The 16,083-nt window shown below is 37.5% G+C and overlaps 2 protein-coding genes across 6 annotated transcripts in view; both read left to right on the top strand.

Moving 5' to 3' along the window:
- LOC110096798 (protein TIC 62, chloroplastic) overlaps positions 1-13,439 on the top strand; it is a 36,234-nt gene extending 22,795 nt beyond the window's left edge. For 3 of the 5 annotated variants that reach the window (XM_028698876.1, XM_028698874.1, XM_020822882.2), the window contains 3 exons: positions 12,010-12,134; positions 12,503-12,697; positions 13,167-13,439. In XM_028698876.1, coding sequence (XP_028554709.1) covers positions 12,010-12,134; positions 12,503-12,697; positions 13,167-13,251 — 405 coding nt within the window. In that variant the 3' untranslated portion in view covers positions 13,252-13,439. Of the gene's footprint in view, positions 1-12,009; positions 12,135-12,502; positions 12,730-13,166 lie in introns of all 5 variants that reach the window. The other 2 variants (XM_028698877.1, XM_028698875.1) reach the window with 2 other exon arrangements.
- A 602-nt stretch (positions 13,440-14,041) lies between these two features.
- LOC110096797 (serine carboxypeptidase-like 15) lies at positions 14,042-16,024 on the top strand. The gene is made up of 5 exons (XM_028698878.1): positions 14,042-14,305; positions 14,391-14,536; positions 15,459-15,514; positions 15,619-15,741; positions 15,826-16,024. Exons 1-5 carry the CDS (start codon positions 14,148-14,150, stop codon positions 15,982-15,984), a joined length of 642 nt encoding a protein of 213 aa, XP_028554711.1. The 5' UTR covers positions 14,042-14,147; the 3' UTR covers positions 15,985-16,024.
- Positions 16,025-16,083: the final 59 nt, after the last annotated feature.

The raw sequence follows: 16,083 nt of genomic DNA, 5'->3' as shown, positions 1-16,083 counted from the left end.
TATTTAAATAGATCCAGAAATAGCACTAATGGAGCTGTAATTACTAATTTGCAAGCAATGAAAGACAAGATACAAGTTGATTCACTGTTTGAGTGGTGAATCATCTCTCCCACAATTTCTAGCAGCCATTAAAAACCCGAAAATTCCCCCTCCCTCAAAAACTATTGCAGCAAATAAAATTCAAACATAAACCCTAACCCCCCACTATCTCTCCTCTTGAACAGCTCAAAATCTTTTGATAAATGTCTCTTATATATTTCCCAAAGAGTTCCCCCTTATAGGTGATAAATGAGGTCATGGGCCCCACCTAGTGTTATGTGTAGAATCTGATTGTGTTTATCAATCTGGTTATTCTGTTGTCTCGGACCTCAAAGCTTGTCGTGTACGTTGGGGGGTGCGGGGGTTTACACCTTGCTTGGATTCTAGTGCTTTGCACCCAATCATGGTTTAAAATTGTGCAATAAGAGGCACGTCTCTCAGCGCAATTTTGCCTGTTAATGCGTCAAAGTGAATATTGAGACGTACGCCTCAATCGAATTGAGGCGCGTCTCAAGGCACGCTTCGCCTCATTTAGACGAGGTGTTTGCCTCTTGAAATTAAAAGAAAAACTAAACAGCTAAACCTAATATTTATTTAGCCATTTGGCTTCGCCTTAGCATTTCAATGTCTCGCCTCTCATCTTTGGTTGGCTGGCCGATTCTTCTTCTTCTTCTTATTCTTCATGTGGCCTCGATCCCGCGCTCGACCGCGACTTCTGCTTCATGTGGCCTCGACTGTGCCCTCGTTAGCTCCACCTTTCTCTTCTTCTTCTGCGCATGGCTCCTCGACTCGTTAGGTCCGCCTCCGCCTTTCTCTTGCTTTAAATTTTATTACTGGTTTGATTGTGATTGCTTTTATTCAAGTTTGATAATTTTATTTTTAAATGAGGACATGGATTTCTATTCCTTGTTTGACTTTCTTATTTATGATGTTTTATTCTTTATTTCTAGTAGACCATTTCATTTTCAGCTAAATTAATTTTCTTTATATTTTTTGTTTTCATTGAAAGGAATATGTAATTGCATTGAAAGGAATGACTTGTTGCTAAACATTAAGAGTTTGTGAAAGATGAATTTTTTCCAATATTTATTTAATCAATGATATTGGACTTTAGGAAAATTCCATTTTAGGAGAAATCATGATACATTCTTGTAGGTCTAGAGGTTATCAATAAATGATGCTAAACCTTTTATATTGAGTGCGGAGAGCAACAAAATTATTTTTGAAGTAAATTCTAGAAGATTCTTGTAACTTTATAGACTAAATTACTTCATTTTACAATGTCAAAATAAATTTATTCCACATTCTAAATCTGATTAAGCATGCCGAGCACTTCTACTCTTCTTTGTGTAATATTCATCAATTAGACTCTCAATAACAAAAGGAAAATATGACTTCATTGATTTCAGCATATGGCATTTTTTAAATTTCAGAATGATAGATATTATGCTTTTCATATTTTAGTTGCTATTTGTGCGCTTTATCTGTTCAAAGAAGATTGAATCATGGAATGCAAGAGGGTGGTCATTGAGAATTTTAATTAGTTGCTGATTTTTCATGTTTGGCACTAGTAGCTTTGAATAAAGAATCAATTTTTATTCTATATATTGAGTGCATGCTTTATATTCAACTCATAAAGGATGGTCAGAAGTAGAGATAAAGTTGCATCGGGTCTGAATACCCGATTACGACCTTTGAGAATCAATTTTATATTCGGCTTTGTTATCCTACACTCTACAGCCAAGAGCAAGGAGACAAAAAAAATGTATAAATTAAACCTAAAATCATTACATGTGCTAAGATCTTCCCGTATCTCTACCGAATCCCTACTTAATTCGTATCCATCGCCTGCTACAATAATGATTCACTGTGCATTCGGCTCTATTCCAGATAGAGCACGCGCGAAATCCAGCTCCTGCTCTCGTCGTTGCTTTCAATGATAAAATGGGAGAGGGATGAAACTCTTCAGGCTGCTCCCTCACGCTAAAATCCCGTGAGACCTCCCACAATCGCAAGCTCTCCGACTTCTCCTTCTCCACATGCGGAACCTCCATTCAAAGCTCTCGACCAACCTCCCTTCCTCCTTTATATGACTGGACCTCCATCCCAAACTTGGTCGAACCCCGTTAGCCTCTGTCCGATCCAAATCTCGTCTCTGTCCGTTTTCTCTTCCTCTAGCTAAATCCATCTCCTCACCAAGCAATCGAGCCTACTCGACTCCTGTACTGAAGCCGAGCTCCACGAGTTCAACCACCTGAGACCACTCAGCCCACGCAAGCTCCCCGACCACCTCCTCCTCTGTTCCCTGTGTCGTGCCCTCTTCTTCCCAATTTTCACAAAGAGAGAGAGAGAGAGAGAGAAAGAGAGAGAGAGAGAGAGAGAGAGAGAGAGAGAAGAGAACTACCTACCTTGATCCCAAGCAGCTCCCATAGCCGAATCCTCCAAGTGCCTCTACCTTCTCCCATCCGATCTCACGCCAACAAACAATTATTACGTCCTCCGACCGGACGTAGAGGAACATCCGGTCGGAGGCAAATTCCCGCCAAATACTGAGATGTACCGAGCAATGTCAAACAATAACGAAGAATACCATCATTTGAAGATCCAATACCGAGTTATTTCGGGCTTTACCGAGCAAATACCGAGTTATACAAAAGTTGTACCGAGTTTTTTTTAGAAAAACTCGGTACAACTTGGTATTTCTCGGTACAACTCGGTATTTCTCGGTATTGGTCTTCAGAGAACGGTATTCTTCATTATTATCAAATAATACCTAGTTGTACCGAGCAAATACCTAGTTTTTGGACGGAAAATTGCCTCCGACCGGACGTTCCTCTACGTCCTTGCACCGAACCTAATAAAAGTTCCACGCCAACACTGTGCCCGACGCCTCATTTTCCTGCTGCTGAATTCAGAGAGGGTGATTCTTCTCTCTTATCTATAATTAATGTTATTATGTATTATTATTATTATTGTTATTAATTAATATTAATATTAACATTAATGTTATATTATTATTGTAATAATATTACTTTATTATCATCGTTAATGATATCATTAATGTTGAATAATAGTAATATTATAATGATATGATATAATTATAATATTAATATTAACATTATCATTATTTATATCAAAAAAAAAAAAGTTGATTTTTGCGCACTTCGCCGTCACCCCATCGCCCCCGTGCAAAGGTATAATCTCTGAACTTAGATTCCCATTCTCGTCATTGGCGGCGAACTAGCAAACCTTCTACGCGCTCACGTAGCGTAGTGGTGAGGGAAGCTAGTGCGACGCCTACGACGAGGCGGGCAATCGCCTAAAAATCCTTTCTCGACGCTTGCGACGAGCCGGCAAACCCCCTACGTGCTCACGTGGCGTAGTAGGGAGGGAAACCGGCGCAGCGCTTGCAGCAAAGGGGATAAAAAAAATATAATAATAATAATAGTAATAATAATAATAATAAAAAAAAAAAACCCTTAAATGCTCATGTAGCATGCGGGGATAAAAAATATATATATGCAACCGCGGTGTCATTTTGACACCTATCTGAAGCGCGCACGTAGTGTCGAGAGAAAGGTTGCCTCTTGGTTTTTCCCCTAAACGGGGGAGACGTCGGGAGGCTGCTGGACTTTGGATCGAAAATCCAAGAACTTAGACAAAATGAAAGTGGAATTTGAACTTAAAATCAAACTTGAGCAAGAAGTGTTTTGAACTCAAAAGGATGAATGAACCTAAACCCATCTTGAACTTGATTCACTCTTAACTTGAGTGATAAGAATCTGAACTCAATATGATCACAAAGAAACATGGACTCGAACTTGTGAACCCTTTGAGCAGAATTTGAACTTGACTAAATCATATGCAAGGGAACTCGTACTTGAACACAAGGGACCACAAGGGACTTCAAAGACTTGAACTTGAATGAAATACAAAAGATTTGGACTTGAAAAGATCACAGTGAATTGAACCTTAAAATTGATAAATGTGCAATAAAAAAAATGAAAGCGTTAAAATCAAATAACAATTTTGATTAGTCAAATGAATTTCATCAAACAAATATGGGACTAATGGAGGATGAGTCTTCAATACACATGATGTAGCATATGACAAACGCTACAATGTCCTTTTAATTAATGGTGACCAATCAGCAGGTGTAGGCTACAATTCTCTACAAATGCTGAAAGTCAACGTGCAAGCAAATGCATCAACTCGCCTGCAACCAACAAAACTTCTTCTATGCATACGCAAAATAGCATGTAATAAATGAAATTACGCCTTGTAATCAATGTCAGTACGCAAATTGTTTATACACAATGGTGCAAGGTCCTCAAGTGAATATTAATGAAATAATGATAGGCTTGTAATAGCCGATGCGATTCACTGCAAGTGGGGAGAGAATGCATAGTGAATACGATAGTTTCCTATAATTACTTTTATACAGTCAAATGTACTAGTCCATTGGTGAATAATATACTAGTTGTGAATATGTGCAGCCACCATACAACAATCAACAATGATTAATGAGGTGTGATCTAATTAGAAATGGATGCACAAGAATGGTAGGATGAGTATTGCAAGCCATATATGAATGATGGTGGCGCTCGTATCAGCCTTGCAAGCAAATATAACAAGTAGCAAAGGAGCTTTAATACGCATGTTGAACTATTCATGAATATTAATGAGAGATATGTGATAGATGTTGCAGCATTCCCACAATCAAAAACCATTCACTAGCGAACAAATACAAAAGATTTGTAGTCAACGCAAATACTTGAAGATAATGCTCGAAGATCTGCGCTCAAGACAATTTGTTCGTAGAAGACTGAAAATGCATACAGTGGCCCTACCTTCTAGCAATGGTGGGAAAGTTGAGTTAGGCGTAATGCAACAGCTATTTGCTCTTAGATATACAGTGTTGAACGACATACAAGAAAATATGGTGATTCACCAGTCAAATTGTATAAGGAAGATGATGACAAATACAACTCCTTGTAGTCGAGGTCAACATATAAGCAGTCAATATATAGGGAGAGTTAGATGACATATGCGAGCTTCTACAAGTTAATATAAGAAATCTATCCCATATGCAAAGTACCTATGAACTGTTGTAGCAAGGATACCGTAGCACCCTCGCAATCAACAACCATCCAATGGTAGTCAGATACATTCTCTTCTTACGAGTGAAAATGTACTACATACAACAAATGCAAGCCGTTGAAAGAGACCCGTTATATGTTCAATATGTTGTTTGTGAGCAAATACAAAAGAACTACAATGAATATAAGCATCGACAAATAAAAAGCAGGAGATTAGTTTGTGCACTACAATTTACCTGCATAAATCATACAAGTAGTGCACGAAAGTCTACCCGTGCTAAGCAGCAAATAACTTAATCCCAAAAGCTGCTACAAAATGCATCCGGATCCTTAACATTCATGCAAGCGGACAGAATACGTTTATAAAGATTGCAAAATACCCCCGCACATATACTGTAGTTTGTATACACATAGGTACACAAGGGGTATGTTTGATCAATAAAATTCTCAAACACCCGCATGGGCCCGGCGAGCTTTTTATTGGTACACATGTGACGTCTAGGGATGCTGTGTGGGCCATTAAATTTGAACCCGATCCTCCTAAGCAAATAGGAGTCGATAAGGTTCAATAAATAATCACAAAATACCCCCAAACACTCGCATGGGCCCCGGCGAGTATGTTATTGATACATACGTGACGTCTAGGGATGTTGTGCGAGTCGATAAGTGAATTCAAGTTTGAACTCGATCTTTTTATACGGATCAATAGAAACCTTCAAACAAATACCCGGTTGTGGCGACCGGTGTATTTATTTTAATATATTCATGTTAGGCCATCAAGGCCTATAATCACGAGAATTCACTAACAAATGTATAAAGCCTAGGAAACGCGATCCTTCTAAGTAGGTAAATAGGAGTAGATAGGGTTCGAATCATCGGATAAATATGCAGTCACGAAATTGATTGGAATATTTATTTTGTACATTCATATTAAGCCTTCAAGGCCATTAACAGAGAAAATTCACAAACAAATACATGAAGCCTACGAAACTCGATCCCCTATCGGGAAGTTAATAGGTCGACAAGGTTCAATCTCTAAATAGAAATAACCCCAAACACCCTGATGATGGCCATGTTGAATGTTTATCTCAACCGGAGGGATTCACAAACACTTTTAAATGCCTCCTAAATGCTCAAATACCCACGAAAATTCAAAAATCTCAAGATCCCAAAATTCCAAGGAATTCCAAATCCCATAATATTTAAAATTGAAATTCAACACTATCAATTATTTAAAGCAAAATTCATCCACCCTCCGCAACCGTTTGTCGGGGTGGACAAATTAAAATTTACTTCAGCTCACATATAGTCAAATGCCTAGTCGAAAATATCACTAAGATCAATTCTCAAACAATCTCCTGCCAGTAAGGATGTGGTACGTGTCCGCTAACCGGTAGTTTTGCCGCCAAATGGCACCGCAGGATAAACGGTTATGACCCGAGACCCTCTGAACTGAGTGATTTTACCGCCAAATGGCACCACAGACAGCGGTTATAGTCAGAGCCAATACGCTCCTTAGTGGCACCAAATCCTTTATATATGAATCAATAGGATATAATTGATATGGCTAAAGCTCTCTGTTAGCTAAGGTGGATTCAAATTTGTCTCTTTTAGACAAATATTCACCCCAGGTCTATAAGGTACCCTTGGACGAAGCAACCCATGGCTGCTGACAAGGATCCTTCTGTTAGGTTGGGTCGACTACCTCCTCTGACTAAGGATCAGGGACCATGATGGCCCGGGACGACGGAACCATGAGATCTTGATCGGGTCCATCATCCATGCCCCCACCATCCACTTTAAAGTGCAAGATAGTGAAATTTCCAATTTTAAATATCAAATCTCCAAATCTTCTAATCCTCCAAATTCTCCAACTATCTCAATACCCAATGCTGCTACTATATGCCAGATACCACATTCTCTACGTATCTGATTGGCGACTAGCCTTAATCGAAAGTTCTCTCTCATGATTGAGAGGGGTAATTAACTATAGGGGCTTGCGTCTATAGGAAACCAAAACTTAGATTATAAAGTCCTGGCAAAATGAGGGCAAAATCTCTGGGTAGTGTCTTATCTACAAACCCATCTGCTTTCCAAAATTTACCCTGAAACTTAATTCTGTTAAAACTCCCTCGTCGAAGAAAAAGCAAAAGCGGGCAGAGGCCGGACCCGAATTTTCGGAGCCCACAGAGCTAAAAAAACAAATCAATAAAGGTGTATAAATAACATAGTTTTCTTAGACTTTACATTTATTAATGTATTACTCATCTTGATATTGTTCAAAAATATTTAAGGAAGAGAAAGATAACTGATATTGAGGAAGGAGTTGATTGGGGGACATTGGACTCCATAGGAGAGGAGGAAGGGGAGAGCAGATCATCATAATGATGATTCAAATGAAGACTCCCTTAGTGATGACTTCTGAGTTATTATCAAAAAAAGGATATTGTGATTTGGGAAAGATAGAATTTTGAGTTGAACTATATTTTATGTTATCTTATTATTGTGATATTTGGATTTCACTTTAATTTCAAACAACTTATTACTTGAAACTTCATATCTTGTACTTTTTTATATTTTATATTATTAGATTACTCATTAGTATATAAAAAATCATCATTTTATATTTACACAATTTTTTTTATTTTGAGGCTTACGCCTCAAAATGCCTTAAGACTTATGCCTCGCCTCACGAAAGAAAAATGTCCCAATACCCGATTATGCAATTTTAAACATTGGTATTGTTATGACGCCCTAACACCCCGATGATGGCCGTGTTGAATGTTTATCTCAATCGGAGGGATTCACAAACACTTTTAAATGCCTCCTAAATGCTCAAATACCCACGAAAATTCAAAAATCTCAAGGTCCCAAAATTCCAAGGAATTCCAAATCCCAGAATATTTAAAATTGAAATTCAACACTATCAATTACTTAAAGCAAAATTCATCCACCATCCACAACCGTTTAACGGGGTGGACAAATTAAAATTTACTTCAGCTCACATATAGTCAAATGTCTAGTCGAAAATATCACTAAGATCCATTCTCAAACAATCTCCTGCCAGTAAAGACGTGGTACGTGTCCGCTAACCAGCAGTTTTGCCGCCAAATGGCACTGAAGGATAAACGGTTATGACCCGAGACCCTCTGAACCGAGTGGTTTTACCGCCAAATGGCACCACAGACAGCGGTTATGGTCAGAGCAAATACGCTCCTTAGTGGCTCCAAATCCTTTATATATGAATCAATAGGATATAATTGATATAGCTAAAGCTCTCTGTTAGCTAAGGTGGATTCAAATTTGTCTCCTTTAGACAAATATTCACCTCAGGTCTATAAGGTAACCTTGAACAAAGCAACCCATGGCTGCTGACAAGGATCCTTCATCCTTCTTTAGGTTGGGTCGACTACCTCCTCTGACTAAGTAGATCAGGGACCATGATGGCCCGGGACGACGGAACCATGGGATCTTGATCGGGTCCATCATCCATGCCCCCACCATCCGCTTTAAAGTGCAAGATAGTGAAATTTTTAATTTTAAATATCAAATCTCCAAATCTTCTAATCCTCCAAATTCTCCAACTATCTCAATACCCAATGCTGCTACTATATGCCAGATATCACATTCTCTACGTATCTGATTGGCGACTAGCCTTAATCGAAATTTCTCTCTCATGATTGAGAGGGGTAATTAACTAATAGGGGCTTGCGCCTATAGGAAACCAAAACTCAGATTATAAAGTCCTCGCAAAATGAGGGCAAAATCTCTGGGTAGTGTCTTATCTACAAACCCATCTGCTTTCCAAAATTTTTCCTGAAACTTAATTCTGTTAAAACTCCCTCGTCGAAGAAAAAACAAAAGCGTGCGGAGGCCGGAACCGAATTTTCGGAGCCCACAGAGCTAAAAAATAAATCAATAAAGGTGTATAAATAACATAGTTTTCTTAGACTTTACATTTATTAATGTATTACTCATCTTGATATTGTTCAAAAATATTTAAGGAAGAGAAAGATAACCGATATTGAGGAAGGAGTTGATTGGGAGACATTGGACTCCATAGGAGAGGAGGAAGGGGAGAGCATATCATCATAATGATGATTCAAATGAAAACTCCCTTAGTGATGACTTCTGAGTTATTATCAAAAAAAGGATATTGTTATTTGGGAAATATAGAATTTTGAGTTGAACTATATGTTATGTTATCTTATTATTGTGATATTTGGATTTCACTTTAATTTCAAACAACTTATTACTTGAAACTTCATATCTTGTACTTTTTTATATTTTATATTATTAGATTACTCATTAGTATATAAAAAATCATCATTTTATATTTACACAACTTTTTTTTATTTTGAGGCTTACGCCTCAAAATGCCTTAAGACTTATGCCTCGCCTCACGAAAGAAAAATGTCCCAATACCCGATTATGCAATTTTAAACATTGGTATTGTTATGACGCTGCAGTAGTGCAAGACAGAAGCTTGAGCATCGCAGCGCCCCAAACTGGCGTTGTGAGACGGACTTGACGGTTTTCTTTTTCATTTTTCTGAAGGATTGTTCCTTGTGGTTATTTTACTTGGTTTTCTCTTGTATTTTGTGTGTGTAGACATTGAGAATGATGCATGTGAGAAGAAAAGCTAGGAGAGAGTGAGAGATAAGAGAGATTTGTACTTATTTCTCCCAATTTACATAATGGATTTTTTGGTGTGGTCTGGCTTTGTGATTTTTTCCCTATTTTGGATTTTCTTCGTTAAATTTTGGTGTACTTAACTTTTCTTCTGCTTTTATTTTCTTGCTTGTTTCGTCATTGTATTGTTTACTCATTCTCCTCCAACACCTGGGCACTTGGGTTGTTGCCAACCTTGGTAGTTTCCAACCTTCGTCTCGTCTCCTAATCTCTTTCTTCTCTCCATAGTAATCATTCCATTGTATCCTTCTTCTCTTGGAAAGCAACTTTAGGTGTCATTTGTAAGAGTCAAGGGTTGTTATGTCATCTTATGTTGAAAGTCAAGTTTGTAAGTCTTTCTTTATTTTATAATATTAAAGTTTGTTTTGTCTAATTAGTCTAATTTTTGTGAGTTATTGTAATCTTTTATTCTCTAGAAAGATTTCTTTTTTTTGTGATAAAAAATTTGGGTCCCTTTCCCAAATTTTTGATTGCATCAACTTTCATATCCTCTGACAGTGTGGCCAGTCGTGCGGGCGAGGGTGTGTGGTTTTCGATGGCTCGTCTCAGTTGCAATACATGAAATACGAGATAAATGGCTAAGGTCAATGGCAACAGTAGGCGATACGCCACTGCGCCAATGCGCTCCACTATCTCATAGGGCCCAAAGTAGCAAGGGGAGAGCTTCTTATTCCTTCGTCGAGCCAAAGTCTTCTATCTGTACGGTCGGATCTTCAGATAAACCCTATCCCCTACCTCAAACTGCACATCTCTCCTATGCTCATCTACCTACTTCTTTATGATTTATTGTGCTCTCTGTAGATGTTCCTTCAATTTTGCCAAAATTTAATCCTTTTCTCCCAAGTACTGCTCCACTAATGATACAGGTGTGTTGTCATGCCCATAATATAGTAGATGAGGGGGATCTCTCTCATATAGGATTTGAAATGGCGTTGTCTAGACTGTTGTACGATATTAAGTGTTATATCAATATTACGTCTACGCTAACCACTTAGTACCAAGACAAGGTCTTCCCCTCCAAGCATAAAGCCGCCACTATGAGTCTCTCCTCCTCCGTCAACCCATTCATTACAAAATATCTCTCCTTAAAAAATGAGCATCTTTAGATTTCTCACTCTCGAATATATCTACTTCATCTTCCACCTCCAGCTACTCCAATATATCGATTGTTGTGATCTCTCCATTGTTCTCTCTCACCCCTACTCCTTTCATAAATATCATCTTCCTCAAAATCATTCCTCCTTATTTCTTCCACCAAATTTCTCATGTTATATCCTACACTCATTTCCCTCCTAGTTATCAGTTCAAGAGGTAGCATATTTTTCTGTCGCCCAAGATTTCTACCTCTCGATCATTCTTTATTGTGCCGATATTGGGGTCTCCCCCACTTCCTTTTCCACCCGCCGGTGCCCTCGCCTCTGATATTACTGGTGGGGTTTGAAGCTCCAATATTTTCTTCATCGTGTCCTCTAGGTTAGAAAACCTTCCTTCCATTAATGAAATCATTTTCTCAACTTTATATTTGAATTGACCAACTTTTCCTTCTAGTTTCTCTTCTAAAGCATCTATTTTCTTTAACAGCATAGGTCCTGAATCATGCTCTGATACCATTTTAATAGGATTTGATGACAAAAATAGCACACAATAATATTAAAAATTGCATACTACTTCAATTAGATCCAGAAATAGCACCAAGTGGTTTATAATTACTAATCTCCAAGCAAAGAAAGGGAAAATACAAGTTGATTCATTGTTCGAGAGATGAATTGTCTCTCTCATAATTCCTAGCAGCCATAAGGAACCCAAAAACTCCCACAAAAATTGCTGCATAAACCCTAACCCCCCACAATCTCCTCCATTAAACTGCCCAAAATATAAATAAAATAAAATAAAAAACAGCCCAAAATCCTACTTAAATTTTCAGTTTTTCCCTAAAAAAGAATATAAAATAAACTAAAACCCAAAATCCTCAAATAAATGTCCTTTACTTCTTTCCCAAAGAGTTTCCTCCAAAGCCTTTTCTCCTATAGGTGATAAAGGAGGTCATGGGCCCCACCTGGGCACTTGGGCTGCTGCCCACCTTGGCAGCTGTGCTTGCAGCTGCTGCATCATCATTCTGGATAGTATTTCAAATTATATTGTATGTGCCTAATTTTATGCACAGCTTTTTGGTTGACAGGAAATTCCAGGTCAATTTGAGGTAGATAGTAGGCCTGGTGTACAGTCCGACTCAACTGGTATTGCAGAAGAGACCTTCAGTACAAAGACAGCGCCGAAGACAAGGCCACTCTCTCCTTATTTTATGTGAGTTGCTTCAACCAAAAGGATGAATGAAATAACATAAAGAAGCTATTGTAAGATTTTAAGGGGTTGTTTCTTGCTTTAAATCTGCCAAACAAAATTTATGAGATCTTAAAAACTGCTTTTTCAATAAATTCTGTCTCAGCTTCATTATTGATGTATCCAGGATTTGTTAAATCACGGATTTGATGATATCTCCAGGCACACGCCCTTTCTACTGAAATAAATAGTCAAACATTTTTTAAGGATTTTGCAATATTTAACAGCTACCATGTCAAACATTTTTCAGAATTTTACCCTCTAAAAATTTACTAAATCTTACTTGCAGCCAAACAGCCCCTAAAACTTATTGGGTGATATTGGTTTTGCAGGTATGATGACTTCAAGCCTCCGACCTCTCCTACCCCAAGCAAAGCCATAGCCAGCTCAAAGGTTACAAGATCTGTTGAAACTGAACCAAAGCTTGAATCATCTGCTGAAATCACATTACCATTGCCTGCAAATGAAATAACAGAGGGAGCAGCGCAGACATCTCCTAACCACTGGCCTCAATCTCCTTATACTGCGTAGCAATTCTCATTATTAGAATTTAACATCTGTAAATATACAATGTAGTCTTTAGATTTTTTTAGTTGTGTCCATTTTAATCATGATTTTCCTGGTGTTTAATTTTGCCCCTCTACTCAGCAAATTTGACCTAGTGCCAATTTTGTTGCTTCTTTGAGTAGAAATTGGTGGAGTAAAGCTTCTGTTGAAGGTATTGGGTAATCTCATTACTCAATACTAATTTAGACCAATGAGTTTGGTCTTAAAAAGTCTAAAATTTCCTCGTGGAAATTTTTCATCCACCAATTTTCATCAAAAAATGATGAAGTTGATTGATAAGTTCTAGTTTGAGGAGTTGAGAGACTAAATTGAATTTCTAGAAAAAAATTAAGATTAAATTGAACATGTCTAAAAAATATAGTCTATTTTATTCATTTACTGTAAGTTCCTCCTGTTAGTCATCTGATCCAAGATTCATTGGTTTTACAGGTACGAGGACTTGAAGCCACCTACCACACCTTTCCCTACTCCTAGCTCAGCCAAAGAAAATCCCAAGGATGGACCTGTGAAGTAGCAGCTAAGCTTGTAAAATATACGTTCGTTATGGGAAATAATATTTGGTCTGATTTGGATCGCCCGAATCAGATAGAGAATTTGACTAGGAACATGTTTTTTTATGTGAGGGTCCAAGGGAATTTTGGATTGCGTTGCATTGCTCTTTCTAAATTCTAATTTTCACATAATTACTGTGTTTTGAACTTTTTCCCTCGGCCTCTATCATGTCTGATCATGCATTGAGAATTGTGTTGAGGCTTGCATCAAATTATTAGTACCTCTAATATATTTTTAATCATCAAACGAGCTCATTATATGTTAATTATTTATTTCGTCTAATATCCTCACGAAAATAAATAATTAAGAGTTTAGGCTTTTATATAAAACTTATATATATTCGCGTGATTAAAGATATACCTTTAAGCACTTGATTTATATTAATTTAAATACAAAATAATGAGTAGGTCAAATACAAATTTATTAATTAAAAACAAAATTTGAGATAGCCTCATAACATGTAAAGCGCGCTTCGAAAATTTTAAGAATTATATTAAAATATTCATGTTCGTTCAAAATATTGGAGTTAAATCAAAGAACATATGCACCGAACGGCTTTCCATTCTCTGGTAAAAAAATAGAAGCATAGGGTTAGAATGACGCCCCAACAAATGAACGGTTGGCTTCAGCTGTCCCATTTAAATACTTTATTTATATTTTGGTCATGTCAGCATCCATCCTTAATAACATTCAACAAATTGCGATGTGAGTTTTACCTACTGTCCTAAATGTCTCCAAAACATATAAATGTATATAAACTCGATGGTGACAACATCATCCATCTACTTCTAATCTGAACTGTTTTATATATAAGCATCTTCACCATTCATCTCTAAATACATCTCTAAACTCTTCCCTATGCTTACAGCTAATTATCCCCATCCTTCCATTATGCTGTTATTTCTCTTCTTCCTTTGCATCTTTAGATGGTTTCTTCTTGCCTCATCCGCATTCGAAGTTACTCATCTCCCAGGCTTCTTGCAGCAGGGTGCTTTACCTTTCCATTTAGAAACTGGGTTTGTTCTTTCTCTCCTTTCTTTCTTTTTAAATCAATCCAGCTTGAGTCTGACTAAATTAATAATTATGTGTGCATGTCTTCAGCTATATAGAAGTGGATGAAGTTTATGGTGTGGAATTATTCTACTACTTCATAGAGTCAGAAAGAAACCCGAGTGAGGATCCACTCCTCCTATGGCTTACTGGGGGACCTGGCTGCTCTGGTTTTTGTGCCCTTGTTCTTGAGATCGGTCTGTTTTCTTCCTCTTAAATGGGATACATACATACTCTGTTTCTCTTCTTCGTATGTGAAATTTGTTAATTGTCTTTTTATTATTGTTATTTCATTTAGTCTAGTTTTCTCGTCTAATATGCCCTTTAGACTGGACTGTTTGCTTGGATGTTTTCAATGTAGATATATCTTTAAAATACAAAAATTATTATTATTATTTTATCCCTTTCGAGCTTTTCACTTACTTGTGTGTAAGAATGTTGGGAGGGAGGTGATGTGCTTAGGGCATCTCCAACCGAAAACTTCATTTTTTCACGGCAAAGTAACGCAACACTTCAAAATGGCGCGGTGATGCTCCAATCGAACGTCATTTTAGGTGTTTTTTGAGAAGGTAACGATCGCTCTCCCTTTCACGCGTTTTTCCGGTTGAGAGCAAAAAATGGCGTGAGTGAACAGTGAGACGCCAATATTGGCGTCGCACTGTTCACCTGCGATTAAATGGCGGAAATTTTCGCGTTCGATTGGAGCGACGGAACGACTCCATACACTCGTTTAGCGTTCGGTTGGAGATGCCCTTAGGCAGCAGAGAGGTAACGGGCGAGAGGGCGGGAGCGGGGAACATGGCAAGCGGGCGAGGGAACAACTAATTAGCACCAGAATTTCAAGTTGGTTGATTTTGAAATGTGAAGAAAGTGGTGATCTTTGCTGATCCAAATGTATCAAAATTCATACTATATTTATTTTATTTCAATTATTAAAAAATCTCATAATATAAGAAAATGCAATGCAATAATGGTCTTGATGTTCCTAGCCCAACGGCCATAAAATTGTCTCTTTCACTCAATCAAAGCTTCATGCGATGTCTCTCAATGCTTGGATTACTCATTAGATATTTCTTTGCTTTAAAACATGTTATAAAGGCCCATTAAAATTCATATCAGAAAGGTACAACGGGAGCTTGCCAAATTTAGTTTATCACACTTACTCCTGGACGAAGGTGAGCTATCTATCTGCAATAATATACTTAGATACATAACAATATTTAAATGATTTAATTTCATAAATATGTGCGGTTCTTCTTTTCGTTTTATTAATTTGTAGGTTTCCAACATAATATTTCTGGACTCCCTAGTCGGAGCTGGATTCTCTTTTTCCAATCATCCACAAGGTTATGAGTCTGGCGACAAATCTTGGTCAAAACATGTAATAATATTTCTCAGAAAGGTTGGCAAAGAAATTGAATTACATACTCTTTTTAGTTTATGAATTATGTATTCATGATTGAACTCTCTGTTTCTTAATTTTCAGTGGCTTATAGACCACCAGCAATTCCTTTCAAATCCTCTGTATATTGCTGGCGATTCCTATGCCGGAAAGGTTGTGCCACTAGTGGTTCATAATCTTTTAAATGGTAATAAAAAACGTACGCGATGCATATTCCTCAATATTAATTTATTATTTTTTTGATCTTTGTTTAGTGATTACATTGTCAAGTCCTTAACCATTTTGAACTGCAGAAAATGATTTGGAGAAACACCCAAACTTTAATATTCAGGTCTCCCTTGA

This window comes from Dendrobium catenatum, unplaced genomic scaffold, assembly GCF_001605985.2.
Source record: "Dendrobium catenatum unplaced genomic scaffold, ASM160598v2 fragScaff_scaffold_1166, whole genome shotgun sequence".
In the NCBI taxonomy this organism is placed as follows: Eukaryota; Viridiplantae; Streptophyta; class Magnoliopsida; order Asparagales; family Orchidaceae; genus Dendrobium; species Dendrobium catenatum.
Note: the sequence above shows the minus strand (reverse complement) of the source record. Positions and strands in the feature narration are given on the sequence as shown.

What these genes read in the sequence shown, in the direction of transcription:
- LOC110096797 (XM_028698878.1), top strand. Translation starts at nt 14,148, where the DNA reads ATGCTTACAGCTAATTATCCCCATCCTTCCATTATGCTGTTATTTCTC. An exon ending in CCTTTCCATTTAGAAACTGG is followed by an intron (nt 14,306 to 14,390) that starts GTTTGTTCTTTC and finishes GCATGTCTTCAG; the next exon opens with CTATATAGAAGTGGATGAAG. An exon ending in TAATAATATTTCTCAGAAAG is followed by an intron (nt 15,742 to 15,825) that starts GTTGGCAAAGAA and finishes CTTAATTTTCAG; the next exon opens with TGGCTTATAGACCACCAGCA.